General features: G+C 40.6%; 1 protein-coding gene across 1 annotated transcript in view; it reads left to right on the top strand.

Annotated features, from left to right (window-relative positions):
• Positions 1 to 23,880, top strand: part of LOC308385565 (sodium channel protein type 3 subunit alpha-like) — a 268,750-nt gene that overhangs the window by 234,299 nt on the left and 10,571 nt on the right. The window contains exons 26-31 of the mRNA XM_080864556.1: positions 2,771 to 2,893; positions 10,324 to 10,599; positions 16,939 to 16,992; positions 17,363 to 17,504; positions 17,696 to 17,796; positions 21,465 to 21,735. Of these exons, the coding sequence (XP_080720682.1) occupies positions 2,771 to 2,893; positions 10,324 to 10,599; positions 16,939 to 16,992; positions 17,363 to 17,504; positions 17,696 to 17,796; positions 21,465 to 21,735 (967 nt within the window). The remainder of the gene's footprint in view (positions 1 to 2,770; positions 2,894 to 10,323; positions 10,600 to 16,938; positions 16,993 to 17,362; positions 17,505 to 17,695; positions 17,797 to 21,464; positions 21,736 to 23,880) is intronic.

The raw sequence follows: 23,880 nt of genomic DNA on the forward strand, positions 1-23,880 counted from the left end.
AATCACAGAGTGCACAGTAGCGAGCTTGGATTATACTCTGTTGTGGACACGTACAGCTGGAGACTCGATGGCCGAGTGATCATTCCTCAGTAATACTTCTTTTAGGTTCGGTGCCTGGGCACATTTGTAGTTGGTGCGCGTTTTTTTGCATGGGCACAAAAATCAGGCAGGTATGTTTCACGTCCGCTCAGACTCTCGCATTCAAACTCGTCAATGGACAGTGAGTGAGTCACGTCACAGGGACCCAAGCGAACCACAAATGTGGAAACTATAATGTCAGAGACGTCCTGGAAGAGATCTAAAAATAGCAGCGGTGCTGGGAGCTTCTTGGGCATTCCTGAGAGGATGACTTTGAAGAGGAGATTGCCAAATTTAAATCAGGGAAGGGTTTCGCTTGTGATGGACCTGCTGTCTGAACTCTTTAATCACACTTCATATCTATTTTTTACCCTTGCTGTGTAAATTCTCCATGTTAAACATGGTCTATGTTAAATGTGCAGTTTATGTATAAGAAGAGAATGATTCAGTATTTCTCACTGTCAGCAGTGTCACAGTTGTTGTCTTAGTGCAGCAACTTCCCACTATAAATAAAAGAGTGAGAGACACTGAGCGACAAAGAGAGGCACAGAGAGAGAGAGCGAGAAAGAAGTTCAAACAGCCTCCGGACAAATAATCAGCCGTGGCTTTTGAACCTATACACACACACATACACACACATACACACACACACACACACTCAGAGATGTGTATGTTTAGACGCTCACACTTTCTTCCAGTGTTCTGGGCAAGTGGCACACAAAGTTTATGATGCACACCATACATATGCATGCACTGAGTCGGAAATCGACCCACTCCCCCGTCTCTCTCACTCCGGGTGTTTTCCGCCTAGCCGTCTTCATAAATGACACTGACGTTTTTATCTGACTGTAGTGGCCTGAAGGGGAACGAGAGGTAGAAATCTTGAGTCACCGAACTAACCAAGCAAAGATGAGACAAGAAACAGAGTTTTATTAACACAATCGGAAATGGAGAAAGAGAGAGACATGCTTAAAGCTTCAGGATTTCATTTTTGAGCACTAGAGGGCAGAAAAGCATCAGAAGATGATATAAAGTAATCAAAAGAAAGTTTTAGCTTCTTTAGATTTTTTTATTTGCAAATTACTTAGTTATCTCTGCTGTGTTGCTTTATCATTATTTTGAAAGAAACTGCTTGAATAAAAAGTTTTCTCTTTCTAAGAAGCTTTTATTTTGAAATGTAAGAAGTAAGTGTAGCTATTTATTGGCTCATAGCTTAACACAGAAATTAAGAATTGTGAACTTAAACTGAAATTAATTAGGGAAAAATAGTAAGAAAAAACAAAAAATAACAGAGTAAGAATTTAAGAAATGCTAAAATGTCTGTTACTTTTTCACGGGAACCTTTTCTGCTAAGTTCCTGCTCTGCATTTCGAATATCTTCTTGGATTCTCTGAAGTAGCTTTGCATGATTCCTAGTTCAAATTCATCCTTATTTGTCTTACTGGTGCTGTTGTAGCACACATACACTGTATAGAAAAATGGAAAAGTTCCAGTAATGTCCACTTGAGGACATTAGTGGATCTGCAAGTTTTCCAACCCCAGACGTTGTTGGTTGATTGCAGCCTGTCAGCTCATCTTCAGTTGGAAACAAGTTGTTTAAGCTTCTGCCCCTCCCTTTAAGCCAACTTTCTCCTGATTGGATGCCCATCTTAAACTGAAGATTTAAATAGCTGGTGGATGGAGCTTGCTCACAGCATGGGCTGCGACCTCATTACTTATTAAATTATAAATGACAGAAAAGCAGAGGACGTCCCCTTTATTTCGATCATGTTTTTGTTCTTTGCACAGTCTGAAGCTACTTTGTATTTATGTGTAGAAATGTTGTTGTTTACTGTGTAACCGAACCCTGTAGATCTCAGTGTTGGGTCTGATGGCTCAGTACATCTCAGTGGACCACATCACCATCATGCGTGTGCTGAGGACATTAAGAGCTCTCCGTCCTCTCCGGGCTGTGTCCCGCTTCGCTGGTATCAGGGTAAGAATGAGCTGCGTTCACCTGCAGCTCGACCGACCTGAGACCTGCTGCTCGGTGCTGGAAATCATATGTGTCGTGGCTTTAAATGTTTCTGGGTTTGATTGGGAGGTGATGCCATCCTGGCTTTAATCAGAGGTGATATCTCAGACTGTTGTGGATACAGGTAGTATGTTTAACACCTAACCATCCCTTTTACAGCTAAACATAAACCCTGAAGCTGTTTAAAGCAGTCGTTCAGTGATCTGCACATCCATCTCTATAAGCACTCAGTGGCTTATCAAAGTGTCACAAAACAGTCTGCTTTATTGTCTTGTTTTAAAAGCCATGGATCACTCAGGACTCACTCGACCAATCAATAAACACATTTATTCTTTCTCATTTCTCCGGTTCTTTGTGCTGGCTTCCTAGAAGAGTCTGTAAAATAACCATTTCCTTGTCTGCTTGCAGCTTCACCTGAGAAAGGTTTCAACAATGATAAAAAAAATTGTAGCAGTGAGTCCTTCGTCATGAGCTCAGTGATCACAAACCATCACCCTTCCTTTTTCAGGCATCATCATTCAACTGCAGCTTCGTCTCCTGGATCAGAACTTTCTCTCACTTTCCCTTCATTAGAATAGAAGTTAACTGTCCTGCTTCTCTTTTCTTTCCCTTCCTCCTTCTTCTGTCTCTATATTCCTGTCCCTATCTTTTTCTGTCCTCTCTCTCTCTCTCCTCCAGGTCTCATTGGTCAGTTTGGTAGCCAACACATTGGGTTATTCAGACTTAGCAGCCATCAAATCCCTGCGGACGCTGCGGGCCCTGCGGCCCCTCAGAGCCCTCTCCAGATTTGAAGGCATGAGGGTAAGAGTCAGTATTATCAAAGCAAACACATCTGGGCATCAATGTCGAGAGTCCAGCTGAATGTCAAAGGATTTAGTGCACTTATGCTTTAATTTATCACTAAAAACGGGAAAAAGTAAAAGATCTTGGGTAAAAAAAGAGCTTCTCCTCTACATATATTTTCTTTGCAGTTACATAGTTCACATTAAATATACAAAAAAAAAGTGTGTTAAATTTATAATGATCAACAAATTAGCAATTTTTCAATAACATAGGCATTGGCATTTAAAATAGACGATAAATACAAATTTCAAAATAAAAGAGATATAAGAGAATATATATATATATATGTGTGTGTGTGTATGTGTGTGTGTGTGTTTGTGTGTGTGTGTGTATACATATATATATATATATATATGTGTGTGTGTGTGTGTATATACATGAAGGTATTTGTTGTAGATTTTATGCCGTGCTTGGGATTATCGTCCACTTTCATCTCATCTGTCCATTGGAAATCCAGAAGTCTTGTGGTTTGTTCAGGTGGAGTTCAGTGTTTTTCTGATGTGCTGTAATGGACTTTAACATTTAACATGCTTACTGAGGTCTGTAGAGTTGAAGATGTAGAAGCAGAAGGTGAAGCTCTTGGGGGTTTTGCAGTTTCTTTAAGATAAGATGAAATAACCTTTATTAATCCCACACATGGGAAATTTATTTTGTTACAACAGAAAGTGGACAGTGCAGCATTGCACGGTCTGACCTTGGGTTGATTTTCAAGTAAAGTGGCTTTATTGTCATTTCAACCTTGTGCGGTGGTACAGTACACAGTGAAACGAGACAGTGTTCCTCCGGGACCATGGTGCTACATATAACAGACAATCAACGCTGGACTACATAAAGTGCGAGTGTCCAAAAATTGCAATTATTTGCCGAAAAATTCCCATCTGGGAGGATTGTGGCATTGTGTTAACTCATACACACTTTTATGGAGGAGCTCACACTGATGATCATCAATTAATCAAGTGTATTTCATCAGCAGCATGTGGCTTCTTTTAAGTCCTATGGAGGTAGTAAGGATGTACTTTTACATGACTGTGTACTGCTTTCTGATTGGTGAGAAAAACGGATCAACAATGGAAAACTCATCAGGGATTCATACCGCTGCATATTATTGATCTACAAATCAGAAGAAAAAAAGAAGGGCAACTTAGTTAACAGTTTGTGCAGGCTGCCCGATGGCTCAAAATTTAGATTTATTACCGTATTTTCACGACCATAAGGCGCACTGTGTTAAAAGGCGCAGTCTCAGTTATGTGTGCCCTTACTGTATTTAACACACACATAAGGCGCACTGGACCATAGGGCGCATACAAGTACCGTATGCGTATTTAAAAATAAAGCGGGAGCAAACCTGAATTCGGTACCTTACTCACATTTCTATTGCCGGTAATCGTCATCATCAACAACACACAAGCATACAAGTGTGCATATTTAAAAATAAAGCAGGAGCAAAACAAAGTTTGGTACTCACATTTTTATTACCAATAATCGTCATCATCAACAACACACAAGCATACAAGTGTGCGTATTTAAAAATAAAGCAGGAGCAAAACAAAGTTTGGTACTCACATTTTTATCATCAATCAAACCTATCGAAGTCCTCATCCTCTGTGTCTGAATTGAACAGCTGCGCTAAATCTACATCAAACATGCCAGGTTCACTGTCTTCACCGTCAGAGTCACTTTCCGTGCCGTGCGGCTCCTCGGAAACGATGCCGGCTTTTGCGAAAGCTCGAACAACAGTGCCAGCAGACATGTTAGCCCAAGCATCTACAATCCATTGGCAAATTGTGGCGTAACTCGCCCGGCGCTGCCTTCCACTCTTAGTGAAACTGTGGTCTCCACCGGTCATCCATCGCTCCCAGGCCGCTCGCAGCCTTACTTTGAACGGGCGGTTCACACCGATGTCCAGCGGCTGGAGTTCCTTTGTCAGGCCTCCCGGAATGACAGCAAGCTCACAGTTCATTTGCTTCACAAGTTTTTTCACATCGGCTGTGAGATGGGCACGCGTAGAGTCACAGATTAAGAGTGATGGTGATGCGTGGAAAAAAACCACCTGGTCTCCTTACATACACCTCCCTCAGCCACTCTTTCATCATTTCCTCATCCATCCAGCCCTTTTCATTTGCCTTAATGATGATTTCTGCTGGAAACTTCTCTTTAGGCAAAGTCTTTCACTTAAAAATCACCATAGGCGGCAGTTTCTGTCCATTAGCATGGCAGCCAAGCACAACAGTAAAAGAAGACTTTTCATACCCGTTGTGCGTATCGCTACTGTGCTGGTCCCCTTCTTCTCCACAGTGTGACTCACCGGGATGTCAAAAGTGAGCGGGACCTCGTCCATGTTAGTGATGTGGCTGGGCTGGATGTTTTTGTCGCCGATGTGTTTGCTGCAGTAGGAGCGGAAGATGGCCAGCTTTTCCTTACAATCCGCTGGAAGTTGCTGTGCTATCGTAGTCCTGGTCCGGATGGAAAAATGGCACCGTTTCATAAAACGAAAGCACCAAGACGGACCTCCTTGGAAATGTTCAATGTTCATCTCTTCAGCTAGTGAAACTGCTTTTAGCCGAATGGTGACCGTCGAAACGCTTCTCCCGCTCGCTCTTTGCTCGATGATCCACCGCTCGAGTCTTTCCTCCAACTCGGGCCACCTCGCCTTATGTCCACGGAAACTCAGCTGCGTTTTCTTGACCTGCCGGAGCTTGTTTTCCAGCTTCCTCCATTTGCGAACCATCGATTCGTTTATCTTAAATTCTCTCGCCGCTGCTCGATTTCCATGTTCCTCCGCGTAGCTGATGGCCTTCAGTTTAAACTGTGCTTCGTAAGCGTGTCTCTTTGCCATTTTCAGGGTTGTTAAAACAACGATGTTCCACATAATGCACATACCTGTTCTTTTATACAGGTATGTGCGATTGTCCCGGTATATACGATCAACGCCCACACTTCACCCTTTAACGTTCTCATGGTGTTCTCTACTACGTCCTCCTTACAACACATAGGGCGCACTGCGCTATAGGGCGTGCCGTACTTTTTGAAGAAAATCTAAGACTTAAGTGCGCCTTATGGTCGTGAAAATACGGTAATATATGATTCAAATAGAAAAAAGTAACTGATCTATCAATAAGTTAAATTACAGTAAAAGCAATAGTAAAAATCTATAATTTATTGTATAAACTGTTTTTACAGTTTAGTACTTCTCCATAAACAGATCACAGTTAATGCTTCTGAATTAATAAATTAAACTTAAACATTTAAATTTACAAAAAGAATGTGTAATACAGTAGCTTTCTAAAAATATTTTTTCACGGAAAATATTTACATCATTCGCCTGTAATTCACACATAACAGCAAATTACTGTAAAGTAAATGTATTATTACAGCAGTTTTTATTAGTGTAACACAGCTAATCTGTTCTCTGGAAAATTCTAGAATTACTGACTGAACTGAATTATTTAGATATAAAGGAAGATAAATCAACTAACTGAAGTGAGGACATGTTTGTGCCCAGGTGTGTTTGTAATGAACATCCCCTCAGTGTTTTCTCACCGTGTGTCATCCTATCATTTCTTATCTGTCACTTCATATTAAACTTTACTCTCTGCTTCCTGCTCTCTGACGGGTTCATCTTCTTTTGAATTTAGTTCTTTCTTTCTTTTTGCTGTGTTGTTTTATTGCCTCCTGTGAATTTGATGTGTATTTTTTCTGATTTCTCTTTCATGTTAACTTATGTCCATCAGCCTTTGTGAGCAGGAGACAAATATCAAGTTACTGTTTGTGTTTCTGTCACCAGTATTACTGTGAATAGCACAGAGTCGGTGTCCTGCAAACACAGTCTCCTGAAATGAGGACGAATGTTCCTGACAGCACACTCCTTTCACTTACATTCAAATATTAGCCGTAGCTGTGGGTAAATATTTGGAAACCACGCCCCTGTCCTGCAAAAAGACTAACGTCAGACTTTAATGACAAATTTAGAAAACACAAAACTATATTTGGTTCATAGAAAATCATTCTCACAATTTTGATTTCAATTCTTTTGTGTAGAAATATATTTCAAAACATGAAAAACAAACATAAAACTTACAAAACTAAGTAAATGGGCAATGTGAATGGTGGGAATTTATGAGGAAAGCTTTTATGTATCAAAGCTCTCACAAGAGAATATGTGGCCTTATAATGTTTAAAAACATGGAATTAATTTTGGGGTTAACATAACAATTATTTAACACATAACATAATTGTTTTTTTATTAAACCTAAAGAATACTTGAACTCTTCGGTTCATCAAACAGCAGCTTGGGGTTTGCAGGAGACAGACTCACTCTCTGGAAGACTAAACAGATGATTTTCTGTGTTAAATTTAAAAATGCTCAGCACTCAGCATCACATTGCTTACTCAGCAAGGCATTCTGGGTATAAAAAAAACACAAGACGTAAATGTGCTTTGTGAGTGCAGATGAGGACGACCAAACACACAAGCTGACTCACCGCCGTCTATAGATCTGCAACAATAGGAAGCAGGACGGTGGATTTCTCAGAAAAATAAAAATCACATAATGAAGGAGAACCGAGTGATTAATGGCACTGCATTTATTTCACATGGGAGCAGAATTTTCTACTTCTTGCATGTCAGGACTCATCAAGTAATTGGCGAAAACAGTCATGTGAGTTCACACTGCCTTTCCTTTTTTATAAAAGGCTGATAAAATAAATCAAATCATGACGTACAGGATTCAACCTAAACAAGTCACACGAGCTGCATGGCTGGTTTCAAACCAGTGGACACTGTAAGGTCAAAGGCAGAATTTAGCGGGTGAATCTAATCAGCATCATCAACTTAAATATAAATTAATGTCTGCTAGATTTGATGTAACCTAGTAAAAACCCTAGATATAAGCAGCCCGATACTGCATCACTGTAATCTTTCTCAGAACACTGCAAACTAACCACTTTAACCTGCACTGAACTGCATAGTATCTGTATGCAACCCTTAAATAAAACAAACTTCAAGTACCTTCAAGTCGGGTTTGCGTCACATAAACCTCTGTGAACATTATGTATAGATCCACTGTCTGATTTTAAAACTCCAAAATGAATTAGGACGTTCAATGCCACACTTAAATGTAACTTAAAGAAGTTGGGATTTTAAGGTTGTAAAGAAATGCTAGCAAATAATTCCGGAGTGTAAATCAACATAAACATGTCGGATGAATCTACTCAAGAAATTCACATTTTTAAGTGTTGAAAAATGTCAGTTTCTTGAAAAAAAAATGAAGACATACAATTAAAAACACAAATGATCAACTAGTAAAATAATGTCACATTAATTAAATACTGTATGTATTTAGAAACTGTGTTCTCTCCCATATGTGTTGGATGCTGCATTAGGCCTCAGTTTCACAGGCTGGCGATCTGCTGTCAGCATCAGGTTGCTTGTGAAAAATGAGTATTCTCAGACTGGTTGGGGAATGGTTGCTGGAAGTTGCTGGCTGTTACTGTATGAAATCGGTTGCACAATCATGAAAAATGCCAGCTTTACTGCAAAGGGATAATCATTTGCCTTCAAAGGTGAACGGTTTCATTTTGTGGTACATCTGTTAGTTTCAGCGAGTCAGGATCTTCCACATAGAAGACCAAGAAAAGCACTGTATACCTCTTTCTGACCAATTCCACTTAGCAACAGCAAGCAACAACTCACCAACTGGTCACGAAATATACTTTAATAAAGCAACCGATGGTTACCGTAGTGATTTACAACTCTGCAGCCTTTTCTCGACCCAACGTCGAATTTAAACTGTCACTTTTTTCCTCTGTCACATCCGACTGAAAGACAATAAAGAAGATGGACGTAGCCTCCGAGTCCACAAAGTGAAGCAAATAAACACTTTCCTGATGAGTTTATTAGGGGTGCAACAATACTTGTATCGGTATTGAACCGTTCGATACAGTGCTTTCGGTTCGGTACGCATATGTATTGAACAATACAAAAAATTTTATTTATTTTAGCAACTTTTCTTCTGACGACGCTGGCTGTGCTGAGAGCTCAGTGGATCTGCGTTCGACTACTCCGCCTAGGCTGGACTGTCGAGTGCAGATCTACTGAGCACAGCGCAAGCTAGCAAGACAGAAGTTAAGCTCTCCTTGCAACATGGCAAATTGAACCTCCCCCACCCTCATTCAGATCTGGCGTTTGGAACTATCTTGGTTTTCATGTGACGTATGACCCTGAAGGTAAGCGAGTCATGGACAAAAGTAAAACAGTATGTCGGATGTGCCACGCAATGCTCAATTGGTGGGAACTAGTGCGTTAGCGCAGTTAGCTCGTTAACGTGTTGACGCCGTCCAGCGGTAACTCGTTAAGGGAGTTTTGCCGCGTTATGGCGTTAACGTCATTTTAACGAGATTAACGCTGACAGCACTAGTGGGAACACAACGAATATGACTGCACATTCACAGCGACATCATCCTAGTGCAAAGACAAGTGGAAGCAGACAAAAACAACAAGCACGCATGCTACAAACTTTACCCGAGTCATTTAGACAGCCGTTAGCACAGGATTCTCCTTATGGGGACCTGATATGTTTAATATGCTGCTGAGAATATAACCCAGAAGAAGCGTATAGTAGAGCTTTTATTTTGGAAAGAGACATTTCTCTGTAATAAACTCTCTTTTCCAAAGATGACTGATTTCTCCATCCGATAGATTTTTTTTTATTATTATTTTCTTGTTTCAGCAACATTAAATTTAAAAACTGTATTTTTGAGCTAAAATATATATTTATAATTTTAATAAATGACAAATTAAAAAGGCATGAACATTTTTTTGTATCAAAAAAATATTGAACCATGACACCAAAGTATCGAATCGAACCATGAATTTTGTGTATCGTTGCACCCCTAGAGTTTATAGGCTTGGTCGCTCATCTGTAGTCATATTGGGGGGAAATGAAGTCGGTTTTGTACATTTTGGTCCATGAAAAGTGTCACAAAGGAGGATTATACACTTTCACAGTCAGATACACCAATCACTTGTCACCAGTTTTAAAATGCCAGTGCTCATCTTGAGGGTTCAAAACAGGACTTGATGAACCAATGGGTGACTCACAGTTTACATGTCCATCTTTTATACTGTCTATCATCCAACTGCATGGCGTGCTGTGTTGTTAAAATTAATGTGTTGGTCAGGTGGTCATTCATTGTTGGCAACACTGATGTTGTCTGGTCTAACTCTGGTCTCTGATCAGTTTCTGGGTTCATCCATCTGTTTGAGCATGTTGATTTTGGTTTGCTCCGCCACCACCTGATCAGCAACACACTGAAACCTTAACATTTACTGTAACTAGAGACCACATGTAAATGGTTTGTCTGTACGTATGAATGCTGGTTTCCGTGCAGGTGGTGGTCAACGCTCTGATCGGCGCGATTCCCTCCATCATGAACGTGCTGCTGGTCTGTCTCATCTTCTGGCTCATCTTCAGCATCATGGGCGTCAACCTTTTTGCCGGGAAGTTTGGCCGCTGCGTCAACAGCACGGGCCAAGTCTACGACGCTTCTGCAATCACCAATAAGTCGCAGTGCGAGACCCACAACGACACCTCGACGCACTACTGGAGCAAAGTCAAGGTCAACTTTGACAACGTGGGTGCCGGGTACCTGGCCCTGCTACAAGTGGTAAGATACTTTATGTTTACTTATTGGAATCAGAGACTTTTATGATCTCCACTTTTTTTGTTTTTGGCTTTTCAAATTTGTACTTAGATTTCTTTGGTTTCCATGAAAGATTTATTTTCAGTTTTTACTGGTCAAACGTGTGCCAAGGTTCTCTCTTTTACTAAGGTATAAAAATACAGATGTACACACAGATCCTGGTTAGTTAAATAAAAGAAAGCTTCTAGTAGCGGCTCTTTGGCCAACATTTTCACGTTTGCATTAATTTAATAAGGTAGCCAGATAATTATGATGCACGGTGAATATGCACAGACTTATCATGCATAATGAGGCCAGAATGGAAGTTTCCCACATTTCCCACCGCTGCCTGTGCTTCTGTGCTCTGTAGAGAGAAAAAGTTGGAGCACTTTTTTTAAAAGCCATTTTCACAGTTGGCAAAGAGAGATGCCAGCTTGGGGTTTTGCTGCACAGTGAGTCATGATTCATTATGTGACCTTTCACAAAGGTCACTTTTAAGTTGTTATTAGACACCTAAAAGCACCCCCAGTGCTTTATTTATGGCGTGGGTCGCAGCTTTCCTTGCCTACTTTGTGTTTTCAAAAAATGCATTCAGACCCAGAGACCTGGAGAGAGTGACACGACAGGAAATGTGTAGGATGTTTTCAGACTCGCCATGCCAGCCGCGGTTCTTTTACTCTTTTTATATGTCCTGTTTGAAGACGCGTTCCCTGGGAAGTTCTACCCCCTACAGATCTCAGTGCAGCTGTGCAAAACAATCACTAGCACACACCCACTGAAACAGGATCACGAGGCAGAGCCGCAGATGAAAACGAAGAACAAAATTCTGTCATTGCGGCGCCTGTGTGAAGCTTTGAGGGAAACAAAGAGGTTCGAGTGAAGAAATCGAGGCACAAAGTGAAAAATCCTCTCCTTCAAAACAAATTAAAGCTGAGAGTCTCCTCCACATGCCGTAGGAGGATTGACTTTTCCGCTTCTCCCGTCCCTCTCTCTCTCTCTTGATCTCGTCTTTTCGTTTCATCAATTTGTCGCCTTAATTTTCCTCCCACACCTGTTCTTCATTGCTCTTGCTTTTGTCTTTTCCACTTGTCCACTCTGCCTGCCTCTCTTTGTCCTGTTAACGTTGCTGTCGTTCCACAGCCTTCTGTCTTCTCTGTCATTTATGAGAGCAGTTTTAAACCTCACATTGCCTACAGTAAGTGGCAGGTACACAAACTGCAATTTGAATAAGTAACACATAAGCTGTGAATAACTGGGAGGTACTGATGGGAAAAATAATTGAAAATCTGTTGGGAGGTTATTATTAAAAAAATAATACCTCTCACGGTCAGTCACAGCCGTTAATCTTCATCTGTGTTTCCGGACATGAATTTATTTAGAGTCACATATTTTTGATTAGTTATTTCCAACGAACAGGTTTTGTTGTTGGCAGCGTTTTCATGCATGCACCTCACTCTGTCTGTAAACATGATCAGTGGAAAACCATTGAATGAATTCTTTTTTGTAAACATATATTTATTGAATTTTGGTTTCATAAACATCAAACACTTTAAACATATGGCAGTAAGAAAGCAATAAAAACACAAGACACTCAAAAAACAAAAACAAATTAAAAAAATTATACTTAAAAAATTAAATATATATATATATATATATATATATATAAAATAAAATACAATAAAAACAGTAGAGGTTACTTTATACATTCCCAAATTTAGTTACATATTTTCATTACCCCGCTCTCCCTCCAGTTCCTCAACTTCCCCAGTCTTTAATAGCTCCAGAACAACACGTCCTCACTCCCGAGGCGTAATATATTACGCTAGGTGACAAATCGTCAACATGTTACGCTTCTGGGCAACCAACAATACATGGGCTGCAATACATGGCTGAACCGTGTTTTACCGCGAGAGCGTCATTTGACTGTATTTCACCCATAACCTGGCATGTACCATAACAACGCCGAAGGTCGCCTTTCGCATTCCTCAGGAACGCTGCGGGACGTGACAAATCATCAGGTTGTTACGCCTCGGGAGTGAGAACGGGCTGTCCAGAAACATCTTCCAAATGTATGAAAAATTCTAGTGATCTTTTCCTAACCACATAGGTCAGCTTCTCAAGAACTAAACTTGATTTTACATTATTTAACTATTGGTCAAAAGAGGGACCAGTTGAATGAATTCTGATAAAACTGTGGGGGGATGTAGAGTGGACTCTTAACAATGGATTCAAATTTGGCTGACATCAACCGAGGTCAAAGTAAAAATATTTTTATAGAGCTATTTCACTATATTTCTTACTGCCATTGTTTGTGACACCACGTAGGGCTGTGCGATATGACCAAAATCTCATATCCCGATATAAGAATTATATCGTCCGATAACGATATAAATCACAAAAACGTAACATTTTCTGTAAATTCTGTGAATCTCGGGCAGCTCGACTTGCGGGAAGTGTTTCCAGCTGGGCGCCATGTAGCTGGAGTCGAGTGTTTTAACTGATGCATGAAACGACACATTTTTAGACATAAGTTGTAACGGACGCCGTTTTCTTTGTGAGTATTTATTACACAGCGTGCTGCGGGGAAAGCCTGTTCTAACGTTTGAGTCTAAGATTTATTTTTTAGCACCTGACGGCTCTTTTTTTACTTCTCATCCGTAAATAATCTGCTCTTTCACGTGATTCAGTTTATTTTGAAAAGTCTCAACAGGATCTTGAGCTTTATTGTGAAAGGTTTATGTGGCACATAAATGAGCGGACACGCGATGGTGTTACCGTCGTTGTTGCTAACGTCAACACATAAAAACAGGTGCTTATCCGTCCGTAGTGTGGTTATATTAAATATAAGAGAAAGAGAGAACTTTAAGAAATGAATATAGCCACTACAGTGACATCAGAACCATGAAAACATATTGCCGTAAACAGTTTATTTTGCGACACCACGAAACAAACGATAGCGTAAAATGAAACGATGTTTTTATATCGTCATCCGATATAATCGTTATATCGAACAGCCCTAACACCACGTATCATTATATGTGAGGATCAAATCACACATCAGACACATACAATGTTCCAATCAATTCTTTAAAATGTATTTACCACTAAACATTTAAACAACTGTTGCAAATTCATTGTTTAGACACAATAAATATTTTCCACTTTTATAAGGCCAAAAAGGTCCATATCTGGAGGCTGCAGAGATTTGTGGTGGAGCAAATCATTTGGCCCACATGTCAGAGACGCACGTTTAAGTCAAATACAGCACAGATTTGATTTGATGAAATAAATATGTCTCCTAGTTCAGTTTAAGCATGAAAACCACTGGGTTAACTGTCTGCGGCTGCGTGTCACTTGCTTGTTTTCATAATTAGATAAAAATGACGTTCTGTTGCTGTTACTCCAGCTTTTCAACAACACTGTAAGATTTACTGCACATGTAACTAAAAGTCCAACGCAGGTACATAATGAGATATGAAATGAAAAGCCTTTATACTTATTATATTCAGGGTACAAAGAGACTGGCAGTGGCATGCCTGCCTGGAGCATTAGAGTTAGAACGACAAACTTCACATGATGATATAAAAGAATTTACGATGAGTTTCTTGCTCTTCATCCTTTCGCTCTCTTTTCCTTTTCTGCTTTTCCATTTCTTTCTTTGCCTGTCCCTCCTTCCTGTCTCTCCATCTTCTGTTATTCAACACAACACGGACAGGGCAAAATACTGCAACTACAACTCCATTTCCCCCTCCGTCCTTTATATCTCTCCATCACCTTCCTTGCAAACCTTCATTTTCTTCTCTCTATCTCTCTGTCTTTACTTCACTCACTCCTTTTTCCTTCGTTCTCGCTCTCTGACGCCCACCATGGGAGTCCTGAGAGCCTCCAATCAATCAGCGTCTGAGAGGCTTTTATTTTTAGAGCGACTTCAGCCAAGTGGGAGAGAAATGCAGAGATGGAGGGAGGAAAAGTGCACGTAGAATTAGAAATATTAAACTTAAACAGCAGTGAAAGAGAAGGCGAAGATGGAGATAAAAGGACGGAGAGGTTGGAGTCGAGGGAATTGTGGTGGATTTCACAGAGGAGGAGGCGAAAGGACCATAAAAAAAGTTGTGGAACGGCGTGCTGCTGCTTTCACCGTCAGCCTCCCAGAACTTAAGAGTTGCCAGAGTACGGTCGCCTTGGCAACCAGTTGCTCAGCACATCTCTGTTTTTGGCTGGTCGGCGCGGCAACAGTTGGTGGGGGCAAACCTTCTATTAGCATCTGGAAATATCTCCACACTGCAAAAAGTGATGCAGACACTTTACTGAGATTCTGAATCCAGTGTGTTCTCTCAGTTAATCATCAATAAATAATATTATACGATATGTATGATTTTTAATGGTCTCCTGTTAAAATTCAAGTTAGCACAGCTGAAAAGTGTCACTTCACGCCATCACCTTCCCCAAAATAATGGGTTGGCACCGCTTCCTCGTGATGTCAGTGAAGGTGCTGCTTCTCATCAAAGTCACTGTGGAGATAACCCAACAGCACTCAGCACGAAGCTCTCCATTTACCGCTCAATCTATGTTGCTTCCTCACCTACAGTCACGAGCTCTGGGTGGTGACCAAAAGAGAGAGGTTACAGATACCAGGGCCAAAAAGGACTCTCCTTCTACCTGTGGCTGGGCACTCCCTTAGACACAGGGTGAGGAGCTCAGCCATTTGAGTAGCCCCTGCTCCTCCACATCTAACGGATCCAGTTGAGGTGGTCTGGGCACCCGACTAGGATCAAAGACGGAGTGACCAAAAGATAATTTAAGATGACTGTGTTACGCAGCTGGCTGTCAGTGGTGGGATTTACTTCTGACCGGGCGTTGTTTATGACGGAGCAGCTCAGTTATGGAGACTCAGCACTGCGCTTCAAAAACCACACAAAATAATGTTCAGCAGCCACCCGTAAATGTCATCGCTGACTTTTTAACATCCTTTTACAGCGTGAACCCTTCTCACTGACAGCCCATAATAACAACAGGTGGTAACCCGCGGTGACAAGCTGATTTCAGGTCTAAATGTGACAGACAGCAGGTGCCCACTCAGACCAAAGTATCCTGTTTCCCTTCTTTCTTCTCTGTTCCCTCCATCTCACATCCTCTCTCGGCGAGGACAGAAGTCCCTAAATGGACCTGTTGATCCTTCATTGAGAAAAACGCAGCAGCAGTACTGCTCTCTGCTAATTTTCTGATAAAGCAGGAGGTTTGTTCAGTTATTCTCTTGAGTGGAGGAAATGTGCACAACGTCGCCTTGGTGACGTGGGAACAGAGAAACTCGCTTGACATCCCCAGAAACAGAAAGAACAGGAGCTGTGATTTTTTTTCTCTCTTTTCTATTGATAAGCATCTGAAAAGTAGAGAAGAGATTTTATTTAAAGCTGCAGTCTGTGCAGCTAATGGCTGCTTAAAGTAGGCGGTCCGTTTAGCACATTAGCATTGAGTGTAGCCTCATGTAGCCTCATGTAGCCTCATGTAGCCTCATGTAGCCTGCAGGTGTTGCGAATTGTGATTTTACTAAACTGAAAACATGAAGTCAGTGCAAACGGCTCAACCTGAAATCCCAAATCAAAAATGCAGCCTTCTACAGCTGAAGAGACCAAACACCCCCAACACCCCCTTCCCTGATTTTGCACATGCACTAACATCTGCCGCAGATTCCCACCACCCATTCCTTTTGGATCATAAAGCGAGGACAATCACTGGATGTCTTCCCTTCATGTCAGGTTCATGTAAAGCACAGGTGTCAAACTCCAGGCCCCGAGAGCCGGTGTCCTGCAGGTTTTGATCCAAGACAGCTGATTTAAACGGCTAAATGACCTCCTCAACATGTCTTGAAGTTCTCCAGAGGCCTGGTAATGAACTAATCATTTGATTCAGGTGTGCTGACCCAGGATGAGATCTAAAACCTGCAGGACACCGGCCCTCGAGGCCTGGAGTTCCGCACCCCTGATGTAAACAAACATGTTTCAGTCCTGAGTGTTCAGCTAAGTTATTCTTGCCTCTCCCAGAGAGTCATCTCGGACTTTTAAGTCTCGACATCTTAAAGTCTTTCACATGCAAACATACATACATCGGGTCAGTGGGTATCAGCCTTCTGTCCTCAAAAAACTGAATAAAATTTGTACTTCGATCACAAGTTTGCATGAACATGAACTGAATAATTGTCTCTTATGGAGTGGGAAAGTTGTACATCTCCCTACACTAAAGAAATCAGTGGTTCTGTCTCGCTACAGTTGGTAAGGTTAAAGTGACAACAGTTAACTCATTTCTGTGATTTTGTTTGGTTTCAAGGCAACGTTCAAAGGCTGGATGGATATCATGTACGCAGCGGTGGACTCGAGAGCTGTGAGTAACGACAACATTTTGAATGTGCACGTGATTCTGAATCTTTTCACGTTCTGAATAGAGTAAGATTCAAAGTGAGTTCAGCATCACTTTTAGCACCTCCTCTGGACATTAGAGGAACTGCAGGTTTCGCCACTTCAGCGTCATCTTTAGTTTTCTTCTGTGGATGTTGGCGCTCGATTAGGACTGGAAACAAAAAAGGGTCAAATTAAAGTTCAATGAAAAAGAAATCTAAACAGATTGATATGATGTCGTGTTAATAACTGATAATGTCTTTAAAATGTCAGATGTGAACAGGATTAAAGGTGGAACAAACATTGAATACAGTCAAACTGAAACTCAGAAACAGATCCGTGTGTTCCCTGAACAGGTGGAGGAGCAGCCTATCAAGGAGATCAATCTATACATGTACCTGTACTTTGTCATCTTCATCATCTTCGGCTCCTTCTTCACCCTCAACCTGTTCATCGGTGTCATCATCGACAACTTCAACCAGCAGAAGAGAAAGATAAGTACCACGGCTGACACCAGCGTCACACATGGCACAGGAAACGCACGTTTACTTTCTACAGCTTCGCATTTTAAATCAAAGCAAAAGCGTCTGAATATATATTAACAGGTTTGCAGGTTCTTTGTAAGAACATTAGATGGCAACCTTAAGTCTTATAAAATAACATAGATGTTGCTTGGTTTGTTTACTTAGGAGGACAGGACATCTTCATGACCGAGGAGCAGAAGAAGTATTACAACGCCATGAAGAAACTCGGCTCCAAAAAACCTCAGAAGCCCATTCCCAGACCGATGGTACCGACACACAGCACGTCCACCTTAAAAACAGATTCAGTTCTACATGATACATCCAGAAATGGTTTCATTGGTATTGTTTCTATTCAAACAGATTTTGAACACTCAGTTTTAATTAACAGTTTATTAAGTATGTTAAAGTTAACTTTGTATGGACAGAAGCGTTTTTTATTATCAAGTCGAAGCTGAATGGAGGAAACTACCTTTAAATATGTATGTAATCATTCCAATGATGATCTAAAATTAATTTTGACCACTTTTGCTTTTTTTCAATTAATATTTGGCTGCAAACACAATAGTTAGGTTAGTTATTAGATTTCACTTTTCCTCTGTACACCACCACAGTGGATTCTTTCAGCTTTAATTTGAGGGGTTTCACAAAAGTGTTGCTTTAACTGATTAGGAATTACAGACATTTTCACACACAGTGTGAATTAACTGGATAATTGACTGGCCAGCAGTCCTGTGGCCAGTGAAGTATCAAAGCGTTAAGTTTGTATTTTATAGCTTTTCACTTTAAATTTAAATATCAGGCCGTGAAAGATGTCGATGGAAGTGATGCCATCGTTAGGCTGGAAAGACAAAGCAAGACGAGTCAAACTTTTAAGAGTGGCTCAACAAACAGTCTTAAAAATGATGACTGCACTGACCAGCTCAACAGTACCAAAATGCCCTAAAGGACAAGAGAAGTGGATGATCACAGAATTCTTTCCTTAGTTAAGAAAAACAATTTGACAACATCTAACTGAATCACGAAAACTCTAAAGAACGTACGAGAGCCATAATCAAAGTCTTCAATTTAAAAAAAAAAAAACATAATAAAAGATGCAAACCACTGGTTACACTCAGCAAGGTCTGATTAGGCTTCGACAGAAAACATCTGAAAGAGACAAGAAAGAAAGAAAAAAAAACCTAAAGACCGAAGATGAATTTGTCCCAGAATGATGGGAAGAGAAAAAACGGCAGTTTCTCAGGATAAGAGAAATTGAGGAGAAATCAGAAATGGGATCTTCTTAAATGGCAAAGTCAGTCTCCTGATCTCAACTCGAGACAATGTTTGCCCAGTTAAGACCCACAAAGACCCACAGCTTCTGGTGATGGTCACAGTTTCTAGACTTCAGGCTGTCATTAAATGCAAAGGAGTTTCATCCAAGTATTAAAAAAATGAAATCTGAACTTGGATCACATCATAGTGATCCAAGTTCAGATTTTCATTTTTTTAAGAGTTTTTTTTAAGCAAAATTAGAAAAATTGTGCTACTGTGCAAACAACATATGAACCCAACTGTTCAATAGATTAGAGATTACGTCCTGTGAACATCTGAAATGTGCAGGAAGCGTTGTTGGGAAAGTGTATGACAGATGTAGCTGTAGTAAGACATGTATGTCATCTTCAGTTTATCGACTGGCCTTCAGAGGAATGTTTGACTTACCAGCATATCAGAAAACAGAGCAGCCTCTCACTGAAGAATCTGTTTACTTAAAAAGATCTGGACCATTAATATGAGTGTACTTCACAGTGACGCACAACATGCCCTTTATACCTGATAAGAGATGTTATGATATACACCTATAGTATACCTCTGTATGTACCTCAAAATTCACCTGAAGATCAGCTTCTACTGCTCCAAGAATTTAGACGAGCCTTTCTAGGAAACTGATAGTTTATGAGCCTTTTTTTTTTTTCAGTTAACTGCTACGTTAGTGGGTGCATAATAAATGTAGCCACAACCACACTTTCCATTTCAAGTAATCAGTACCAAACTATGCAGTAATTATGTTTGTATTATACATCTAACCTCTTACATTTCTAGGAAAAGAAAGAGTTTTTGTGGAAATTGAGCAACATGAAATCAAGTGTTTTTGTCAAGGTTTTCTTTTTAATCACTAATCATTAGCTAAACTGTGGCCGGGGCTCAACAGCAGTTGATGTTGAGTTTAAAAAGCAATCTAAAAACTTCTATTTTGTAAACTTCTAATTAATTTAAACTAAGATTCAAGTTTTAAAACATTTTCTTCTGATATTTATAAAATTCATATAGTGGAGTTTCTTGTAACTTGCCTGAGAAGCATAAAGATAAAAATATAAAACTATGCAGTGAGCTAATATATCTAATGTCTGCCTGACAGTTATCTGTCAGCAGGATGGCCATCTGGGCAGTCTTGATGTTTATCCTGCACAAAGGTCATCATTGCTCACATTACAGCAGAACTGCATGAATCTTGCTGCTGTGTCACGCTCCAGCTGTTTACTAACATCAAAGTAAAGAAGGCGACGGATGACAAATTCTCCACGTTCTCACGCCCCAACCATGCACACGTACAGAGATTCCTTCAGTCCTTTACTTTTGTAGAAATGTAAGTGTAGAAAGGTGTTAGACTCCTTATTGGTGCATGTAAACACAATAAGAACAATAAGTCAAGTTTAGGATTTGTTTCAAAAACATACATGATACACATAAGCACAAATATGGGCGTCCCCCTGAGTATATGTCTGAGCTGGTACACTTTTAAATCGCAGGCTGTTTTATTTACATCAGCTGAGCAGCAGCTGTCAGCAGTCCCAAGAACCATGCTCTGAGACACTTGAACTCTCCCCCTCCAGATCGGGTCATCGACCCTCTCCAACAGTCTTCAGATCTAAAAACGCACCTCATCTGAAGGTCTTTTTCAGTCCAGGTTCAGCTTACAGGAGCGTCTCAGCATCATTAATCAGCCTGCAGGTTCCATGTCCTCTCAAAGTCCATTATTCTTCTTAAAACTGAATAATTAAATGGTCGCTTTCCTGTTATAGCAGCAAGAAAAGCATCTAATAACAGAATAATACGATAACTTATTAAAGCAGAATAACTCTCAGAATACAATAGACAGAATAGAATCCCCAAAGTAGAATTACTCAATTAGAAATGAGATTCTCGAGAATTTGTTAGAGTTAAATGTCTCTATAAGGGAGAGAACAAAGTAGCTGGTAAAGAATAAGAAAATCAAATGGAAATAAAATATTAACTTAACAAGTACAACAAACAAACGTGGCAGTATAAAATGAAAATAAGATGTGCTTTTTGCTGTTACGTTTAGCATCATTTGCAGTAAATTACCTGCGACAAACCTTCGGACCTCATGTTCACCTCACTGGCACACACTCTCTCTGACTGAGTCACCATGCCAGGCTGGTTGTCTTGTTGAGAGGATGGCGATTAATTGCAAACCTTCGCCGAGCTCTTTGAGAGGGATCCCAGTCAGGTTGCCTCTCTCTTCTGCAACCTCTCAGAACTCTAAACTTTTGGGCAACCAAAAAGTGAATACAATCACTCTCCAGCTACCAGTTTTTCCTGCTTTAGTGTGACTGAAGGCTAAGGTGTCCCTTGCATGAACGTCTGTCACAACCCTGTGCAGCATATTAAAGAAGCTCGGCGCATGAAAGTGTCAGATTAAAATTGAAGTCTCAAATTAGAGAACAGATTATTCTCGTCTGGACAGAAAGTTGTTGAATTAAGTGGCAAAAAATTCTGCATCTGCCTTTGTGGCAGCGAAGCCTGTAAATGTCTGCTGTACAGCACTTTGATTGGCGTCTTTAATGACTGGCTTATAAACAACCTGACGTGGCTTAGCAAAGACAGAAACACTAAATGGGGGTTTATCGGCTAACCGAACATTCTTGCTTCTTAGAACGCTCTGCAGGGCTTCTTCTTCGACCTGGTTGGGAAGCAAGCGTTCGACATCATCATCATGGTGCTGATCCTCTTCAACATGATCACCATGATGGTGGAGACGGACGAGCAGCCGCCTCAGATGGAGAAGATCCTGAACAACATCAACCTGGCCTTCATCATCATCTTCACTGCCGAGTGCCTGATCAAGATCATGGCGCTGCGTTGCTACTTCTTCACCATTGGCTGGAACATCTTCGACTTCGTGGTGGTCATTCTCTCCATCGTGGGTGAGTTCGGCTTCAAAAAGATTTTGAGCCAGATTTACTAAACGGGGTAAAAAGCAGATGGTCCCCAAATCCATAAACAGTGCTCACAGGTGCGGTTAGTTTCACACAAAATCTGCAGTGTTAAGCACAGGCACATTCAGTTCATTTTAATAACAGAAAGAAAAAAAGAGCAGTGTCTTGTGAGTGCAGAGTATTTCAAACACAGACATAAATCAAAGTATAAACCAAAGCTTCCTAGAAAGTTGTACATTGTGTTGATCTATTGAAAAATAATAATTGCAGTTCCAATAATGGCCTCTTGAGGCAGGCTTTATTTTATGAAAATGCTCAGATTCACAGCATTAAAAAGTAAGTTAACAGCATGGTAAAAAAAACTTTTATTACGTGTTTAGATATCGGTAAGGTTTAAAGATAAGGATCTCCAACTGGAGCAAAATAAAGACAACTTTATTTTAAATGCGGTGCAGCAGAAGGACTGATGTGCAAAGTTTCCTCTAAAATAAAGTGACTAAAATCTGTCACATTTTTGACGAATCAACTTCTAAGAGTTTTTTTCTAAGAAATTTTGAATTAAGGAGACATTTCACTTACCTCTGACATTACCGGTACTCAACAAAGAGCTGCTCATTCATCGTAGCTAACTTTAAGGAAATAGTTTCTAGGAAACTAAAATGTTTTCTTAAGGTTTTTTTTAAAACTGCTGGTGATTAAACTACAATACTGAAACTGTGAGGCAGTATTTCAAAGTTCTTCTTTTGTTCTAAACTTAGTTTAAAATCATTTTGACCAAAATACAAGCTGAAAGGAAAGATTAAACAAATCATCTTGCTTTCCTTCATTATCAGACATGACATGTGTCAAACTTATATACTGCTGTTTCACATAACTTACAGCTGACATAAGGCTTTGTGTGTGTGTGGAGCTCATGATACCCCGCATGTGTACACATGTGTGTCAGCCATCAGCTGTGGCCGCAGAAAACAATGGGACGTCTGCCTGACAGTTATTTGTCACCAAAGTGACCATGTGGTTGGCCTTTATGTTTAACCTGCACCAAGGTCTTGTGCGGTCATGTTACAATTACACACACACACACACACACACATACACACAATAACACACATGACAGGCAGTCTGCAGGGACAGCACAGAGTATCCCAAGCAGTTAATTCAGCTATCAGTGTTCATACGTCGCGTGCGCTGCTGCTCCTGTTCGCCTGACAAGATTGGGTGTATGTGTGTAATTAAGTGTGTGTCTGTGTGTGTGTTAGTGTGCATGCTGAGGCGAGGCTGCATGGGGGAGGTGAAGGTAACAGCAGCAATCGGAGCTGCCACAGGGCGGTCCCTGAAGACAAATCAAACATGATTGCGTCTGTTCTGCGTCTGTGTGTGTGAGAGAGAGATGTTAGGATGGAGGGCATAAGCTGAGTTGATGTACGATGTGATGGTGATTCCCTCTCGACTCCCTCCACTCCTTCCTTCCATCACCTATAACTTACACAGGGAGGTGAATGAAAGAAAACAGTGTGTGTGTGTGTGTGTGTGTGTGTGTGTGTGTGTGTGTGTGTGTGTGTGTGTGTGTGTGTGTGTGTGTGTGTTTCCCTCTCCGATAACAAGGAAAAGACGGATGAATTACAGCGTTTGACTTGCTGTTAGTGGGAAAAGACGCCTCAGCTCTCCAGATCCAATTAGTCAAGTTGTAATCACAGCAGACCTGCCACATAAACACTGAGAGAGCCAAACTGAGAGCTTTTAGATGATGTAACTCACAGGAATGCCAACACATTAAAGAAAATTCAATAGTCTGGAGGTAATCAATTCTTAGTTTGGTACATCAGAAAACAGTTCCTTTTCAAGTATCACTGCTTTTTATTAATTGTTATATTTAAGCCAAAATTATCTAAATTAGGCACTGCAGGTAGAACCAGTGACTAATAGCTAAGACCATGTGATAGATGGAATGACCACTTTTAAAATTATAGTGTATAAACAATGGGCATGCCCATCTAATGTCAAAGACTGGATGATGATCACTCCACTTTATGGACATCTCTTTAGAGCCAGAAGTGACCATATTAGGCCCCAGTCATGTATGGTAAAGGACTGGCCAATGACTCCATGGTACCACTGGTCACTAAGGAAAAA

This window comes from Rhamphochromis sp. 'chilingali' (assembly GCF_963969265.1).
Source record: "Rhamphochromis sp. 'chilingali' genome assembly, chromosome: 18".
Lineage (NCBI taxonomy): Eukaryota > Metazoa > Chordata > Actinopteri > Cichliformes > Cichlidae > Rhamphochromis > Rhamphochromis sp. 'chilingali'.